Source organism: Barbatula barbatula (genome assembly GCF_947034865.1).
Source record: "Barbatula barbatula genome assembly, chromosome: 12".
NCBI classification, from domain to species: domain Eukaryota; kingdom Metazoa; phylum Chordata; class Actinopteri; order Cypriniformes; family Nemacheilidae; genus Barbatula; species Barbatula barbatula.
In genome coordinates this window covers 13,432,446-13,450,129 of record NC_136775.1, presented here as the reverse complement: position 1 = coordinate 13,450,129, position 17,684 = coordinate 13,432,446, and the positions used below count along the sequence as shown (strand labels likewise).

Here is a 17,684-nt window from a genome sequence, read left to right as displayed (position 1 = left end):
TAACATAATTTTTTTACAGTTATCTCCAGTAATACCTCTTGCACTAAACCCAGATTTACAAAACAATTGTACAAATGTAAAAGTTTATTAAAAAAATAGCTTAGAACCTTTCTGCCTAAATTGCAGCTTGTTTGAGTCAATAAATGCAACTAGTTGGTTCAAATATGTTATTTAATGAAAAAAAACCTTTTACCTGTAACTGGATCTTATAAATTCGTTAACAACCCATCGAGTTTCAAACAGAGTATGAAGCTGTATGGAAGTGACAATATACATTGTGTTTGATTGCAACAACTTGTATGCAGTTAAATGGTAGATTTTTTGTGATGCCTGGCCAATTTTTTATGTGTTGTGCTTGTTGTGCATTTCAGACAAGTGTGACCCAGCTGTCCAATGTGGTGCCATCAAAAGTGTGCGAACAAAGGCTCTCTGTGGTTTGCTGTTGTTTGTGCCATCTGAAAGTCCCTGAGAAAGTCCTCATATACACATGGCAACAAACAAGAGTACAAAAATCCTTTAAAAAATGTTTTAACCTGTATAATTCTGGTATAATTTAATTGCATATGTTAGTCAGTGCAAACATTTAACATAACCCGAAGAGATTTTATTTATATATAAAAATCTACATAGCCTACAAAAACATTTACACAAAAACAGACACATTTAAAATTTGTTTGAGTAAAACATTGTTTGTGGTTGCATTGACAAGCATCAACGACAGTCTTCAAAGCAACATATCAATGAATGTAAACATGACATAGCCGTTTAAAATGTTTTTCTAAATGAAATAGCTTGCTTATGCCTACACAGAATGCTGCGTTACTAATATAGTCTTAATATGGCTTACTCAATTTACTGAGCATTTACTGAGTGTGGTGTGTGAGAGACAGTCAAGGAAAACAACTTTTGGCATCATGTATTATTTACCATTTTAAAACTACATTCGATGTTAAAAATATTCACGTTTCACCAGAACTACTCCGATGATGACGGAAAGTGAAATAAAAACAATTAGTGCAAAAATGTTGCAGACACCATACATCACATGTTTCTACACAGCTTTCAACCGAGTAAGACATCATATTTGACATGTTTCCAAAACATGCACATTCCCTTTAAAAACACACTCTAGTACTGGCAGTCTGCAGAAATCTCTTGACCATCAACCACTTGATTCAGAAAGTAACTTCCTTGAAAACTCATTCAAGCAGACCAAAGTCAATGCAACACAGTAGCTGCCTTCTGCTGTCAGGTGACACAGGTGATCAGATAAGACTTGCACATGTTGCTATCCATAGAAAAGATAAGGTCCACCGAGAAACACCCAGGAAACATAACTCAGTATATCCACTGGTCGGACCAGGGTCAAACTGTATTTTACCCATCTCTCCTTCTATAATAGGCCGATGCTCTTCCAACTGTTCGTTGTTTTCCATACTTTCCTCATCTGATACCAGATCACCGTCCTCTTCTTCTTGACTTGGTATGGGAAAGATGCAGTGATCCTTTCCAAAAGCACAATCCAAACTGAGCCATCTCGAAAACAGGGAGGAGGTGAAGGAGAGCAACGTTTCTGGTGTTGACTGAATGGACGGGAAATCAGTGACATCTGGAGTTTCCAGAAATTTCTGTTTACAGACGGATTATAAAATGCTCTTATTATATGCTACCAAACTGATTTGACAAATGAAGTAAATACTTTTACCATCAGTCTAACTCATAATTGGGAAAATTATGAGGATTTGTTATGTATTTATAAATTAATTTCTAGATGCAAATTCACGAGAAATCAAAAATATATTTGGCAAGACGAGGAATAATACAACGTGTCAACGAGATATATTCAAGATGATCCATTCCCTGACCTCTTCTGCTATTTTGTCCAGCGTGTATATCAGCTCACTGATGAACATGTATTTGAGGTGAACTCTATCCAGATACTGAAAAAGCTTAATCCAGGAATTAGACAGAAACACAGCAGAGCTGAACACACAGCACTAAACACAAAAAAATACACAATTAGGACAGATGAAATGAAACCAGAATTAAACAGGTCACTCAGTGGGGACTAACGTGACATTTGTTTCTATATGGGGCTTTCAGCCTTACCGACTCATTGCACGCAGCGCTGTCGTTGAAATAATGATACACGACGTAGTTTTTTGGAAACACTTGTGGCTGTAACATATATGAAAACGATTAATGCTTGGTCTGCATTTCATGAGTACGAAAGGACAAATCAAACGCGATTGAACGTTGCTGAAATCTGACTATATAAACCACAAGGTGAGCGCAAAATGAACGTGCACCGGACATAATGACCGCTTCACTTTATCGTTACATAAATCAAATGCGCAACTCACAAATCCGGACGTCTTCTCTCTGTTGATGGTGTTCAGAAGATTTTTCACCGTCGTCTTCATAAACTCATCACACCCACTTCCTCGAGCAGTCAATACTGATAGAAGTAACAGCACTGAAAAGGTGAACGATGCGTGTTGATCAGAGCTGCTCATGAGATTTATAACACATGCACAGGTTTGTTCCGCTCCTAGTGACGTCATCACATACTTGACGATGCATGAATTTAACATGCGAATCAATTGATATATATAGTTCGTGACACTTAACATGCGTACCTGTTGGTATCATGCTTCTACCGGCCAATGTGGGCTATTCCCCATGATCTTCTCAGCGAAGTCCAGATATCTGGTGAAAAGTTACGAAGGTGGCTCAGTTCTTTTCACTGTCGTTTCCTTTGTAAGAAACTACGAGATGTCACTGCTACTCTTTCTTCTCGACCCAACATGTGATCTCCTGAAAAAAAGACGCATGCATGGCAAGATACTCCTTCGTTTTACAAATATGAGATACTTTATTTAACCCAGCTGCTTACTCACTGAAAGTGAAAGTCTCAGTAGCTCAGTCCTCTCCTCTGTCTCTCGGGTCTCCTTAAAGCTCCCCACCCCTTTACCTCATGAGCCAACATGCACTCCCCCTTCTTTCCTCATTTCCCATAACATGGCCTTCCCTGGACTGTGTTTTAGCAGTCTGTTGGCACACCCCCCCCAACACCCACCGTCCCATTTGAGGTATCATTATCTGTGCCCTATTTCTGTTTGACTCAACTCCCCCCCAAAAAAGTGATGACTAAATGAACTAAAAGCACTTTATTGGGCACGTGTTTATGCCATTGTTAAAGATGACTCATCGTCAGACATGTGATGGCTATAAAATGACTACTCATCTATGCTTTTATTTTAACAGACAAAGCATTTATAGTTTGTGGAATAGTTGGATCAAACAGTCACATGATTGCATCAAAGAAACATTGTTCCGAGTGCATAACGCGTGTGCATGGCCTACCATACAAAACTGTCGAATGGAAATAAATCTGTGCCAAAGTAAAATAAAGGCACGTTTAACCGTGCAAAGCAGAATATATCCTGGCAGTTATCTGGCAAATCCTACAGTACAGTCAAGCAGCTCGTAAAAACATGAAGAAGTATCTTGCTCCTCAAGGCAACGCTGGTCCTGCCATAGATAAATTCCCACAGTGATGAATCGATAAAGGCAAGAATTGTACAGCAGTTACTACTATTACCCTCCAGCTGTAAAAATTTGACTTCAATTATAATCTTGCACAGTTGAAAAGGGGAATTACCCTGATATAACCTGATTCATATAATTCCAGTGAAAAAGTCAAATGGAAAACTAGCACAAGCTTGCGTTAATACTATGTTGGAGGTACAGTTCATGTTGGCAAAGGGTTTCCGTTTTGCAGCACACAATGTTTACATGGTAAATGTTAATTTCACGAGTCACATTGGTACCTACAAAGATGATACTGTAGGAACCACACCGATAATGAATTCTAGCTATTAATGTTTACAAGCAGTCTCTTTATTTAGTATGTCTGAGGTTACAGTAAAAGCTATTGATTTCAAATAAGTTATCAAAAGAGAATAAATAAATTGCTCATAAAATTTTGAATTCTCTCTCAGACGAGTCAGGCGAACAGATCAACTGATGATGTGAATTATAAAAGGCACACAGAAACTTTTAAGAGTCACCGATTAACTTCTAGCAGTCATCTGTCAACTATTCTGTTAAACAGAGCCAGGGCACTGTTATCCTCCATTTGTGTCCACACAAATGCACAGTGAAAAAGACAGAAAATGGACGTGTCTGGTCATGAAAGTAAAATAACATTCCGGTAAAATGCACACACCTAACTAAATCTTTTTGGGGCTTCAATCACAGCGATAGCTTTCACTTTCTCTCAAATAATTCCTCTGTTCTACGACCCAGGCCTGGCCCCATTCCAGTATTTCACACATTCACAAACAATTTCTTTTCATCTAACTCGAGCAATGTGTCCATTGTCCTCTCTCTCACTGGCTCGGTGTTCTCTCTCCACCTCTCACAGCTGTCATCAGATGGCTCTTGTAAGTCTTGCTGAGTCCTGTCATCCAAAACTTAAGAAGCCGTACATTGTCCTCTTCTCCCGACCCTGTGGCCCCCAGCAGGGCCAAAATCTTCTGAGTGTCCTCTTTACCTCTGCCATCCACTTTGGAAAACTTAAATAACACTTTTACTTTGCTGTAACAGAGAAAACAAGAGAAGCCGTTGAAAAACAGTACAAAGGGTCAAAACAAGAACAATAGACACAGATGTAGAAAACAGGACAATGAGGAAAGTGGGAGTTGATGAAGGAAAAGGGAAGGATAGAAGGTGGAACATAAAAGGAAAACTGAAAAAATACAATTAAAGTAGCACATTATTTCCCATAAGTTCTAAAGCATCAGATCACTCTGTAAGATTCCTTCAATATTTTCTTTTTTAACAGTATTTCAAAGACGTAGATAGTTAATAGCGATAACAGGGATAGTTCACCTAAAAATAAAAATTCTGTCATCATTTACTCAACCTTTTGTCATTTCAAACCTGTATGACTTTCTTTCTTCTCCAGAACACAAAAAATAAGATTTTTTGAAGAATGTTGTTAACCGAACAATGGTGGTACCCATTGAATTTACATTTGACTTTTACAATAGAATTGAATGGGTACCACCGTTCTTCGGTTACAAATATTCTTCAAAAAATCGTATTTTGTGTTCTGCAGAAGAAAGAAAGTCACATCACTCTAAGCCAATATACAGTGGGAATTTTCTCATTCAACGCCATTTAAAGTTAGAAATTATATGATATCAAATTGAGCATTATTTTCAGATTTTCTTTTGTTTTGCCATTTCCCATTTTTGCTTTAATAACATGCACTCCAGCTGGCATGAACAAAAACCTAAAAAGTAGCTTCACATTTGCTAAACAACTAATTAATTATTTTTCCTTAATTTTGTGTCTGATCCTACTGTATATAATTACTTAATAAATTACAAATAAATGTCGCTATAGTATTTAAAAAACTATATGACATGTTTTTGAGGGATTACAGTTACAGATTGTCAGGCATTTCTATTTATTTCAGATTTGACAGATTTGAAGTAAAAGACTAAATGTGTGCTTACTTCATCCACTCTTCTTTTAGACAAAGCAGGCAGAGAGACACCACCTCCATTGACAGGTTCTCATTAGAAAGAGCCACATCAATCTTATTTAACAAAGTTGGGCCTGAGAAACAATAAAAAAATTAAGGTTTGTTGAGAAAAAAAAAATATAAGCCACTTAAAATTAGATTTGAAAATGTAATTTTGTGCTCCCCCATCATTTACCTTTGTCCACAGGTTGGTTGTTGGCACTGCTAATGTTGAACTGGTAGAGTGAGAGAATGTAATCATCCACGGGATTTACGCAACCACGCTCTGCATTAAGAACATCCACCAGCACTGAAAACTCTAAAAGATTGAGGGAGGGAGAAAAGAAAATATAAGAATGAAGAACTTTATTAATGGAAGTTTAGTAATACAGGGGCCTACTGTAAGGCGTTGAACTTTGAGATGAACCAGACACTTGAGTTATGAAACATTTTCACTGTGTTTAGTAAGAAAACAGATACACAGAAGTTGAGAAACAAGATGTAAATCACATTATGACAAAGAACGACCATAAGTCTTCGATTTGGGGCCTGTATCCCATCGTGTGTGTGTGTGTGTGTGCTAATGTAAGGGAAACACAAAAACATAGCTGTGGGTATGGGTTCAAAACCCTCAGGGTTAGGGTTATTTGTTATATGTTATGTCTGTTTATGATGTGTTGAGAAAAGTGAATATGTATTGTGTTTAGTGAGTTAAATTAACCAGTGTTGTAGAGCAAAAACAGCAGATGTATTACAGATTAACATCAGTTACCTGAAGTACTGACATGTGCTGGGATCACTTCATCAGGACTTAACCCAAGAAAATTGCATCGATATGCTTCTTCATATTGAGGACTGTATGGAATTGCTTGCACGCAGCCAACTGGAAGCAAAGCCTTTGGAATGATAAGAAATTAGGATTAGAACTGAATTCACAATTATGATAATTATGAGATCTACTGAAATGTTTTAAAATTCATAAATAAAGCTTTAGAAAGCTTTTAGCTTTTAGTCAAATTCATCTTTCCTTTTTATTTTGTTCACTCTTTTTCACCCAATGAATCACACTCAAACTACACTTGTAGGAACGTGAAGAGTGAAAGTTAATAAGTATTGTAGCTCTTAAGGCAAAACTTTGGGCACAGAATTATTTACGACATTATCATATTATGTGTAGTATTAACATAATATTGATAATTGTCTTTTTTATATCACGGTTAAATTGTCAGTATAGAGCTGTGCATTATGGTGAGTTACACATGCTGAAATCAGGAATTTAGCTGACCTTTAATGCATTAAAAGCTGACTGTATGAGCCCAGGATCAGCACTTCTCCATATGACTTGGTTTCCCATGAGAACATGCCATGCCAGTTGTCGAAAATCAGAGGCACCAAGGACCTGACAATCAAAAGTATAGTTTGGTTGGATATAAAATGTATGCCATGTAAGCAACATTTAATTTTAGTGGTGGTGTAATCCTTTACTTGTCTTAAATGTCTCAGTGATTTAAACTTTGGGCCAGGAAGGTCCTCTTGTCTCCCTTCATCACATTGAAAATCTGTGCCCTGCATGCTATCTGATTGGCTTGGTTGTGGTTTCGATCCGCCCCCTTCAGCACCGTCCCAACCAATCAACTCTTCTTCTTGTTCTGCAAGACAATTATATTGAATTTCACTGTCAACATTACATTACAGTATAACATTGGATTACAGCAAATAAACTCCTGTTATAGATTAACAATTTTTTTGCTATTTAGCGTGACTGTATATACATATAGTATGTGTATTTAAAAAGTTTTCTTATTTTTCTACCATAAACTGACATATTTGTAATTATTTTGAACAGAATTTTACTGAATTACTCAATTTAGGAGTATTACCAGTTTGTCTTTCGATGAGAACCAGTGTGTCTTCTGTGGGTGCTCCCTCTAAAAGCTTCTCAGTTAACCGGCTGCCACAGGCTTTCAGCAACCTGCAGTACATATGTACATTAACAAAGTGAAATTTTTGAAATACAAATGACATGCACAGCCTATGTTTATCTATTACTTATCTAAAACTTAAATTGTGCAAAATATTTTAGTGATACAAAAAGTTTACACATATTGTAGAGCGATTTGTATGATATGTCTTCTGTTTAATCCTAATGGTTGAGGTGCCAACTCATGACCTACTTCAACATACAGTATGTAGTGTTTAAATGTTTTTTTTAAATAATTTTTTCTTTTACTATTTTCGGCTTTTACATCTCTTAAGATTTAGTTTCCATAATGCTCGTCTTAATTACATTTTTATGGTAAAATGCAGTTACATACAGATCAAATAAATCTTGTGTGCTGACAATTATATAATACATTTTATGTATAACAAAAACTTTATTGAAAATGTTTAGAATATTGTGATACTATCATATTGTGTACTGTAAATCGTGACCTTAATGATTTGTTACACCCCTATTTAATGATAATGAGAAATTAAGAATTGCATGGACAAGCAACACTCTATTTTGTGTTTTCACCTGCTCACACTTCTAAGACTTCTAAGCAGTTTATGCAACTGGCTGCTCAATGAATGCAGATCCTAAGCGTTTTACGTACCAGCTGAATGAGGAGTGGAGACTGGCCCACAGGTTGGGGTGTTGCGTCAGGGATGTGAGCGAGCGGGCTGCATTGCCGCTGCGCTGATGAGGAAACACTGCAGGAGAAAATGCACTGTTCATACGAACCGCCCTCTGAGGACACACACACTGCTCGCTGTCAAACACCTGCAGGTCAAAGTAAAAGTTATTATGTGGTCTTTCATAGTCAAATTGGTGGCAAGAAATGCTGCATCGAGTGCCACTTGAGCTAAAACAACCAAAATTGGTGAGAATGATACTAAAGGTGTCAGAGTAAACCACACTCCATTTATTTAAAGCTTGGGTGCCATATTCCAGTACCTTGAGAGCTGTGCTTTGTAGACTCTGAATGGTTTGCCGCAGGTGACGTAAAAGGAATGGCCAGGAGTTGATGAGGTAGATCCTGTCCATGGCCACCACGACAATGCTGTACCAGCGCTGGAAGCCCCGTGCAAGGCTGTCTTTAATGAAAAACGTGTGGGAGAAAACAAATCCATGCTGTTCATCCCCAAAGAAGATGGGCCCTTCCCTACCAGGACAAACCTAAAAGAGCAAAAATAACAAGAATCAATATAAACAATATATTGATATGAATATGATAATCTGAACCTAATATGATATGAATCTAATCAAATCAGTCAAGTTATTTTCGTTTTAGATCAAGATTACACCAGACAAACTGCTTGATGTAGACATTATAAATAGACATTATGTAAATGCCCTCTCTCATAAACTTATTCACCTCACAGCTAAGGCTCCTAACACATGCCTGTCGCACCACGCTGAAAAGCTGCGGCTGGCGTGGGTGTTGATGGCTCAGATAGCGGATGCCAGTCTCACTGTCCACACTCACAAAGCCCGGGTGGCATACAGGTAGAGAGCGACAGCCCTTGTGCAAGAAATATAGATATTAGAGATGTATGAGTAACTGATACCATTTCAGAAATACAAGACGAGGTGCAAACTAGGGTTTTTACATGCATCTGTATATGCATATAAGCCACTACTGTATACGTTTTCACTTACCTCACACATATCGGCCCTTTGTGTGGCAGAGCTGTTGGCCCTCATGGTGAGACCCTCTCCCTCCCTGTCCGCCTCTCGGTCCCTGTCACAAGGAATGGCAGATCCAGGATGCGGGGGAGATGGGGAGGGAGGATGAACAGCTTCTGTACAAAAGAGGGTCCGTGGGCCATGGAGTTCACAGAAGTGGCAAAGGGCAACTAAAGCGTTCATCTAGAGAAACATCAAAATATGATCTTAGAGTTAACATCTATATATCAGATTTTGAACATTACGGCTGCTTTTTAGAGGCAGATCATTAGATCACATCACAAAAATGACCATATATCATATTTAAATATACATTAACAATATGTGTGTCCACTTTATTTTGGATGTGTAATATAAAAAAGTCCAACGGTGATTAAAGACTGTCAGTAAATGTCTTTCTAATATAGTGTATTAAATATAAATGCCTTACCTTTATTATCAACCGGCTACAGCTATAGCACCGACTACGTCCATTGAACTATCGAGAACAAAACACTGCAGCACTGACAGCAACTTATCCACAAGCTGTGTTATGATTATTACAAACAATATAATAGTTTCTCACTACGCCTCACAGTCAACATAATGGGAATGGCATCTTCAACGATCTCCTTTCTAAATCGTTGCCGAAACACGATCGTAGTTATTAGTTTGATTGTGTTTACATCGTAAGTCCATCCTGTCTCAGTCTCGTGTGTCATGTGATGGTGGATGTCACGCGCTTGAAGCACAACAGCGTGTACGTGACTCACAGCTGGTCTCGTCTCTCACACGGAATACACATCTATGCATTTAATTAAAACCAAGGTCGCATTTTGTTATTGTGGGTGTTAAACGTCAATGCCACATATGTGCTTGATATATTACGTGCAATCATATATTACGCTCAGCGATTTAAATCGGTGGAAAGATTCTAGACAACTACAATTCCCATAAGCCCAGGCGAGGTGAAACAGGAAGTTGCATTACCTAGCTTGAAAAATCACTATATTATATAATCATACAGTAAACTATACCTAATTTCTATACGGATCGCATGCTTACAAGCCAACAGTTGAGTTAAGTATGTAACGACTTTTTGTTGTGTGTCTAATGTATTAACTTGAAGTACAGATTTACAACTACTGTATGAGTTATTTGTACCGGATGATGTCATTATGTACATGGTAACACTTACTTTCAACCCAGTTGGGTGTGTGTGTGTCTGAAAGCAGGCTTGTTCAACATCCACGATATTATATCAAAACCTTTAGGTATATAAAAACGATATCGTGTTTTTAACATTTGTAGGCTATATTGTGTATTTTGATTAACTATGAATGTGTGTGTTTTAGGGAAGCTGTCAAGTATGGAGGAAGAGAGTACAAAGGAAAGTTTTACAGGGGATTCTGACGGACAAATCCACAGCGGTAAGTCTTAATTTTCTGTTGAATAAGTTTAGACTTTGTCATATAAAATTAAGTGTATTAATAATTTACATCAAATGAATGACATTTCGTAGTATTCTTTAATGTCGTTTTAAGTATCAGTATAATTGTGTTTGTTATACACTAAACTAAAATTAAACAGATTTTTTTTAAACAAAGCTACAGATTTTGTTATTTTGTCCACTATGTAAATGACCTAAAGATGGCAGTAAAAAACCTTTTAAACTTCTGTCACACTGTGAAGTGTATTCATGTACTTTCTTAGCCAGTAAATGTAAAACATTGCGGAAACATTATAAAAAAACTCACAAATAAGACTGCTTCACTCCCAGTATTGTGCCATAAAAGCAAAAAAAAGTTATTGTGCTGTTCTCAATTAAAAACTCCTCATCCGTGAGCTTTCAAAAGATAAATCTGTGCTGCATTGAGACGCCTGAATAATAATTTGTTGTTAGGTATTTTTAGAATGTAAATGTGTACATTGCTTTCAGGTAAGGGTTGTAAAGGTTAAAGGTATGTTTGTTTATTACGTCACACCAGAAATTAAGTGTAGGTGGTGGGTGGGGTTGAAGATAGGGTTTGAATCAGATATGTGCTTTAGAAGTTTCGTTCATCGCTTCTAGACTTGAATCCTCAAATACAAAAGAATATGCACTATAATCCACCTTAATTTACTGATTCGTGCTATCCGCTTCAAGTTTAAAACATTATGTTTATTCTGTGTAGGCTGTCAATATACAGTATTAATGTATGTATATTGGTGAACTGTGTAATATAACTTTACTGTACTTCACTTCAGATGAGCCAAAACAAGAAACAAGCAGAGGCAACATTTGCCAGCACTTTCTCTTGGGCAGATGTCATTTTGGAGACAGATGTCGACTATCTCACAGGTCTGTCATTCACTTTGGATGATAGACAGTAATGACTAGTCTTATTATAGGTCTGCTTATCTCTGCTTGAACAGGATTTGGCCCAATACTTTCTGTATCTGACTCATTTTGTGTGTTAGCGAGATGTAAGTGTTTGATAGGCCTTGGGTATATTCATTATACTGGAGTTTATAATCTTAGTACATGAATACTGCATCACTCTTTTCTGTCTTCATAGTGTTGCTGATGTCCCTAAAACCACACAGGAAAATGACAAAATGGTTACAGAAAAGCAAAACAAGAGCAAGAAAGATGGGAAAAATATTCACAACGATAAGAAAGAAAAGCTCGACATAAAGACAGCAAGAGAAGGTGTGATACTAGATTTAAGAATGAAATGTCCGTAAAATAAAGGCAGAAGCACTGTTCCAGTTTATGATTAGAAATAATTTCTCTTTTTTTCCTCAGAGCGTATGAAGAAACCACGCATGCGCACTGCAGATGATGTTATCTCTAGAATTATATGGGACCCCACAGTGGACGCAGCTGACTTCATTGTCGGTCATCTGGATCGTTTTCTTGGGGTGCTGGAACGCCCGTTCTCTGACTTCTCATGGGATGTTCAGGTGTGTAAAATCAGAACCACGTTCATATGATTCAATATCATGTGTGAGGTTTATCTAAGGCCATAGACCAAAAGTAAAATACATTTTAGCAGTATGTCAATGTTTGGTTCTCAATAGGTGTGTGACTGTGACTTCAATGAGGAGCTGGCTCTTCCACGTCATAGGATTCAATACTTTAGCTACAAAGGCCAGCGTGTGTGGGATAGAGACAGTCGTACTGACAGGGTGTTCGGCTCTACAGGGCAGACTATTTTGCCTCCTTTTAGTGGTGTAGATCAACAAGGTAAAGGTCTTATATTGGCTGGGAAACAGACTTTAATACTCCCCTTGCTTCTAGTACTCTGTTTCCCAGACTAGTTACTGCAAAATATTATGCTGGAGTAAAACACTCTTTCACATTTCTTGCATTTATTCAATCTTCAGAGAATTTTTCACCTGACACCGGGCAACACGAAGAGACTACCAACACAGCAGATGTTTCAAACGACCTAGAGGAAACTGCTTCTGAGTTTTCTAAAGGACAGGATGATGTTGCAACAGAAACAATCAAACAAGAGCTAGGAGATGACGTAAATGCAGAAGATGAAGTTTGTAATGACGGATCACTTTTGCAAGAAGAATCTGTGCAAAATGAAGACAAAAAGATGGAGGTTGCCGAAGATGGTTTGACTCAGTCGGCAGAGGAGCTATCTATCACTAAGAAACGAGAACAGACTGAAATAGAGGAAGAATGGAAGGACAGCTGGGATGGGGAGGGTGATACAGAAGCTGAGCCTACCTCATCCATACCGCAAGAGCCACTGTCCATCCGTCCACCACGCAGACCCACTCACTTCATCTGTTTCCGCGTGGACTCCCCCGCCACACTTCTGGCCTTCCAGCGGATTCAGAGGAAAGTTCTGTTCCACCTTCCCCAGTCTGAACCACTTTGGGTCGACCCGGCGACATTACACGTCACTCTCTCCCTGCTCGTCCTCAGTGGCCCTGAGGAGGTCAGTGCTGCTGCCGAACTCCTTCGTTCCACAATCAGAAATTCCCACAAAGCACCTATTTCTGTGTCCTTCATGCCAAAACTGAAGCATTTCAATGGGACTGTTCTCCATGTGACCCCTCAACCCCTCTGCGATATCCAGAGCTTGAATTACCCTCTGCAGGAGGTTTTCAGGGAGAAGGGCTGGCTTCATCGCCATTCACGATGGCCCTCGTACCATCTCACCCTGGCCAAAGCACAGAAGCCCATGAGAGAGAAGGTGTTTGAAGGAATAGGGTCTGTGAAACTGGCCAAAGACGTGAACTTTGGCAAGCTAGAAGTAAATAAACTGTATCTTTGTGTAAACGGTCATCCTAAAACTGAGAGCGGTTTCTACCAGGCAGTATGTGCTGTGCAGTTGCCAAATGTGTAAACATGGTGGTTTTTTATCACCACGACTCCGTGATAATGATTACAACCATACCAAAGGATTTCTTTTCAATAAAAAAAATTATTGTTTTAGAATCAAATAACTAAAATCTTGTCCAATATTATCTCGTCAATATTACTTTATAATATAATACATGTTATTTAAAGGGATAGTTCACCGTAAAATTCTGGCATAATTTATTCACCCTTCATTCATCATTTCAAACCTGTAAAACTTTCTCTCCTATGCAGAACACAAAGGAGATGTTTTAAAGAATGATGGTATAAGAGAAAACTGTTCCTCACTATTGACTTGCATTGGTTTTGCGTCCATACAATAGAAGTGAATGGTTGACCAACGGTTTTTGTTTACCAACAGTCTTTAAAATATCTTCTTTTGTGTTTTGCAGAAGAAACAAAGTCATACAGGTTTTAAATGACAAGAGGGTAGGTAATTGGTGCCAGAATTTTCATTTTGGAGTAAACCATCCCTTAAATGGTTAAAGGGTTTAATGGCATTTTTCATTGCAATGTGAAAACTTATTTTAGATGCATTAGTATTACTAAAACATCTTTATATTTATTCAGTAATTTATTATTATCATATAAAAGTCCCATTTCAGTTTCTAAACTACATTGAAATCAACTTACATACCTGAATACAATTCAGCTGAATCTTAAAATTATACATTTTGTACATATTATTGCAGTTGGTATTTCAAATTTTCTACATTTATCTACAAATATAACGTGTTTCTCTATTTTGAGGTTTGCGCATTTATGTATCATTGCCCTGGTAAACACACACACTACATCTGGTTCTTATATTTTTCATTCCTGTTCCAGCACTCCAGCCCTGGCAGTATTTTTCGATCACACATTGAATTGACGTGATGGGAGAGTGTAATTTTTCTTGAAAGTGGACGGCATATAAATAAGTAAAAATGTATTTCAACTGCTTTTATTGCACAAGCATTTAATAATTTTATATTCAACTCCGAACATCTGTACATTTGGCTCCTTGAATGTCTTGAGATCTATTATTTCTTTTTATGCATTTTATGATTTTTTTCTGGAGTGCCTTGCCATTGTGTGTGATACAGTAGCAGCACTGTCTGAGATATCACTGGGGAAGTCTTGCATACGTAATATAATTTTGTCTTTCCTCTTGTATACCCCACACTACCGTATATGAGTGGTTGTGCGCTCTCTTATTCTCTCCATCCCTCCCTCCCGTGCTTCTCTATCTCGAACCCTTCCCCCATCTCGCTTTCTCTTTCAGTGACACAGAAAAACCAACACCACCCTCCCTTTCTCGTGCATTCATGCCAACCATATTCCCCATACACACACATACCCGTCTCTTCATCCGTCGCTCGGGCTGTTGTTTTCATTGTATTTCATAAATCCCTCTCTCTCAAACCACAGAGTCAGGCATCTCTTTGTTGCTTACCATTTACTTTATTTTGTGGTAAATGGGACCACTTGAAAATTAACAACCTGAATCATTTAAGGTCTTCCTTGGGGATTTATATTAAACTGCACAAATGATATTCACAAAACCTTGTCTTACACTCAGTTTTCTTTCGACATAGGAGATGCCTTTAGGTTGAATATCTGTGGGATCCTCATAATCAAGTCATATCTTGTATTTCAATCTCTATCCTAATGTGCTCTCTGGTCTGTGTCTAAATACAGTACATGTGTAAATCCCTTCCAACCCTTGCACACAAACACCCAAAGAGAGAGAGAGAGAGAGAGAGAGAGAGAGACACACACAAAGTGAGTGAACCAAGCCAACTTCAGTCCTGATCAACGGGACCCTCAGGACCACACCAATACCAGTCTGTCATTCATTCACTTTAATAAAGATAAATAAATAAACAATAAATCGACATTTCTTTTTTGTCAAACCTTTTCAATGGACATACCGCGTTTGATGGATTCAATTTGCTCCCGGTGTTATGGATTCCTCATTTCTACACATTGAACATTTCTCTCGCGCGGATGTGCCACATCGACGACAACACAGCTGTGGATTTCTTAATGCGAATTCTGACAGACAGCAATTCATTTCGGAAGTTTGTCGTATCAATTAGTCTGGGAATCTGTTCAAACACATCCTCGTCATGCTGTGGACGATTAATACAGTTTTCATGGGATTTCACGTCTGAAGGTGCGATATAACGGATTGAAAGTGAGGAACAAAGAGTCATCTCTCAAGCATCCCTCGAGTATTCTCATCGCTCTCTCTCTCTCTCTCTCTCTCTCTCTCTCTCTCTCTCTCTGAAGACCTGTTTGTCATCCATCCACGAGCACATACTTCAGCTGAGAGAATAGGCGCAAGCTGGAACAAAAAGAGTAATTCCCGTTTGATGTTTTAAGTTTGGGATTGTTAAAATGAACATTTGTATAAAAGGGCAATGGAGCAAAGCCATTCACTCGGGATGCGAATCTATTTAAGGCTCATCGGACAGACACAGTAACTGTCTCTGATCGAAACAAAAGCACACGAGCGCGAGAGACTCGGAAGCGCAACATAATAAGCTGCAAAGTAAGGTGGGCTGAATTTATGATTTATAGCCAATTTCCAACTGTACGGCTCGTTTGCAATGTCAGTGGTCTGACAAATGTGTGATAATAGATTTACGATGCGTGAGAATAATGAGACGTTCAAACAAAGATTCAAAGACTGTCCAGACGCCGAGACAAAGCGCTGGAATGATGTGGGATATGACTGTCACATACCCAGGAGTGTAAATCAAAGAGATTGAGATCGATTGGCTCATGGTCAACTCACCCTAGTGCGATCAGCAATAGATTTTGCCCTATTTTTCATGTATATTAAGTGGGCTAAATATTGAATCGCTTTATTGTGTTGAATTGTTGTAAGTTTGGAAACATATTGATACACTGTGGGAGCTCCTTTAGTTGAAACACTGGAAAAGTGTCCCTGATCGGTGTGTACTTCCTTTGGACCACACTTGTTTGGTCATGCATTGTGATTCTAACTGGTCTTAATGGACACATTGTCCTGATTAATTTTGCAAGACCGTGGCATGTAAACGAAACCTTTAATGCTACAAAGACAGATTTGCAATATACAGCAGTTTATGAGGTTTGGTATAAAATCTAGTCCTGTTAAAACTGTGCTTCATGGTTAAAGGGCAACCCTCCAGTAGTCAGGTGTCTGAGAGCAGTCAGATCATTAGTTAAATAGAGTTTTATAATAGCCTTTTTAATGCTGTATGACTAACTACATCATGGCCCTATCATTGGTCTTTTGTTTGTAACATTTCAAATGTATTACCGTTTAAAGGCATCCTCAACAGGAGCCAACGAGATAAGACTGAAATTAAAACTAGGGATTTTCATCGTGATAGAATAAGTACTATTTCATAATTATTTCGCTATGTAAAATTATATTATCATTATAATATATCAATTATGGCTCGTGTAATTGAAAAAAGACAGATAACAATGCCATGAAGTGGTTATTTAAATATAGCATTCCCCGCAAGTGTAAAATGGCTTTTTTTGAATGACAGAACCTCTTAATGACGTCATTACTCAGTAATCCATGTCTGGAAACCAACAGTTTATACTGCATAATTACAATAATGCTACAGAACGGAGAAATTATGCTTTTAAGTATTTACTAGCCAACAAATGTGTTTTGGCCCAAAGTCATTCCTTTTAAAAAAAACTAATTCATCATTACTCCGTCTCCAAAAGCACATCATTTTCCTTATGCTATACAATGTGTGAACCATCCCTTATAACAAACTGACAGGATGCATTATGATCAGATGTGCTTCCAGCATGAGTCATGGATGTTTAACTGTTCTTTAACACTTTTTCACATGAATTTGGTATACACAGTGGACACTTTCACTGTGATGCTGCACGGTTTAATCGTTTTAACTAACCTTACCACAATTCATCAGCTTATTGCCTTGACCCACTGCAGGCTGATAGTGTGCTATGATTCTCAGTGAATAGAATATAGCGCATCAATTTCAGACAAAGGGTTATTAATGATGGAGGCTTTAGTTTTCTGTGAGATGCTTAAAGGGATAGTTCACTCAAAAATGAAAATTCTGGCATCATTTACTCGGTTCTAAATCTGTATACATTTCTTTGTTCTGATTAAC

The 17,684-nt window shown here is 38.0% G+C and overlaps 3 protein-coding genes across 12 annotated transcripts; 1 reads left to right on the top strand and 2 right to left on the bottom strand.

Annotated features, from left to right (window-relative positions):
• Window positions 1-160: 160 nt before the first annotated feature.
• On the bottom strand, window positions 161-3,106 carry LOC306901593 (uncharacterized protein). Of its 5 annotated transcripts, XM_079469464.1 has the most exons (6): window positions 2,901-3,104; window positions 2,640-2,817; window positions 2,364-2,476; window positions 2,110-2,178; window positions 1,866-1,997; window positions 161-1,628 (listed from the first exon to the last, which is right to left on the bottom strand). In XM_079469464.1, exons 2-6 carry the CDS (start codon window positions 2,650-2,652, stop codon window positions 1,266-1,268), a joined length of 690 nt encoding a protein of 229 aa, XP_079325590.1. In that variant the 5' UTR covers window positions 2,653-2,817; window positions 2,901-3,104; the 3' UTR covers window positions 161-1,265. The 5 variants fall into 5 exon arrangements, with proteins under 5 accessions (XP_079325590.1, XP_079325592.1, XP_079325591.1 ...); XM_079469466.1 differs by lacking the exon at window positions 2,110-2,178 and having other exon boundaries at window positions 2,901-3,106; XM_079469465.1 differs by having other exon boundaries at window positions 2,640-2,942.
• A 46-nt stretch (window positions 3,107-3,152) lies between these two features.
• flcn (folliculin) lies at window positions 3,153-10,170 on the bottom strand. The gene is made up of 12 exons (XM_079469440.1): window positions 9,637-10,170; window positions 9,180-9,389; window positions 8,896-9,042; window positions 8,475-8,696; window positions 8,134-8,300; window positions 7,417-7,508; window positions 7,022-7,185; window positions 6,822-6,935; window positions 6,309-6,432; window positions 5,733-5,855; window positions 5,529-5,631; window positions 3,153-4,602 (listed from the first exon to the last, which is right to left on the bottom strand). The coding sequence occupies exons 2-12, from the start codon at window positions 9,387-9,389 to the stop codon at window positions 4,395-4,397; spliced, it is 1,674 nt and encodes a 557-aa protein (XP_079325566.1). The 5' UTR covers window positions 9,637-10,170; the 3' UTR covers window positions 3,153-4,394.
• Window positions 10,147-15,394, top strand: leng9 (leukocyte receptor cluster (LRC) member 9). Of its 6 annotated transcripts, none has more exons than XM_079469444.1 (8): window positions 10,151-10,269; window positions 10,395-10,459; window positions 10,541-10,615; window positions 11,433-11,526; window positions 11,744-11,877; window positions 11,974-12,131; window positions 12,249-12,414; window positions 12,555-15,082. In XM_079469444.1, exons 3-8 carry the CDS (start codon window positions 10,555-10,557, stop codon window positions 13,532-13,534), a joined length of 1,593 nt encoding a protein of 530 aa, XP_079325570.1. In that variant the 5' UTR covers window positions 10,151-10,269; window positions 10,395-10,459; window positions 10,541-10,554; the 3' UTR covers window positions 13,535-15,082. The 6 variants fall into 6 exon arrangements, with proteins under 6 accessions (XP_079325569.1, XP_079325570.1, XP_079325571.1 ...); XM_079469445.1 differs by having other exon boundaries at window positions 10,162-10,269; window positions 10,421-10,459; XM_079469443.1 differs by lacking the exon at window positions 10,395-10,459 and having other exon boundaries at window positions 10,147-10,269; window positions 12,555-15,394.
• Window positions 15,395-17,684: the final 2,290 nt, after the last annotated feature.

Bases quoted from the DNA above. Each gene is read 5' to 3' on its own strand.
- leng9 (XM_079469441.1), top strand. From the start codon at position 10,522: ATGAATGTGTGTGTTTTAGGGAAGCTGTCAAGTATGGAGGAAGAGAGT. The intron at 11,878-11,973 runs GTGTGATACTAG...TTTTTTCCTCAG, and splicing joins CATAAAGACAGCAAGAGAAG to AGCGTATGAAGAAACCACGC. The intron at 12,132-12,248 runs GTGTGTAAAATC...GGTTCTCAATAG, and splicing joins ACTTCTCATGGGATGTTCAG to GTGTGTGACTGTGACTTCAA.
- LOC306901593 (XM_079469463.1), bottom strand. From the start codon at position 2,516: ATGAGCAGCTCTGATCAACACGCATCGTTCACCTTTTCAGTGCTGTTA. The intron at 2,179-2,363 runs GTGAGTTGCGCA...TATATGTTACAG, and splicing joins GAGAGAAGACGTCCGGATTT to CCACAAGTGTTTCCAAAAAA. The intron at 1,629-1,865 runs GTCAGGGAATGG...GTCTGTAAACAG, and splicing joins TGGACAAAATAGCAGAAGAG to AAATTTCTGGAAACTCCAGA.
- flcn (XM_079469440.1), bottom strand. From the start codon at position 9,389: ATGAACGCTTTAGTTGCCCTTTGCCACTTCTGTGAACTCCATGGCCCA. The intron at 9,043-9,179 runs GTAAGTGAAAAC...TTCTTGCACAAG, and splicing joins AAAGGGCCGATATGTGTGAG to GGCTGTCGCTCTCTACCTGT. The intron at 5,632-5,732 runs GTAAATGATGGG...ATTGTTTCTCAG, and splicing joins CAACCAACCTGTGGACAAAG to GCCCAACTTTGTTAAATAAG.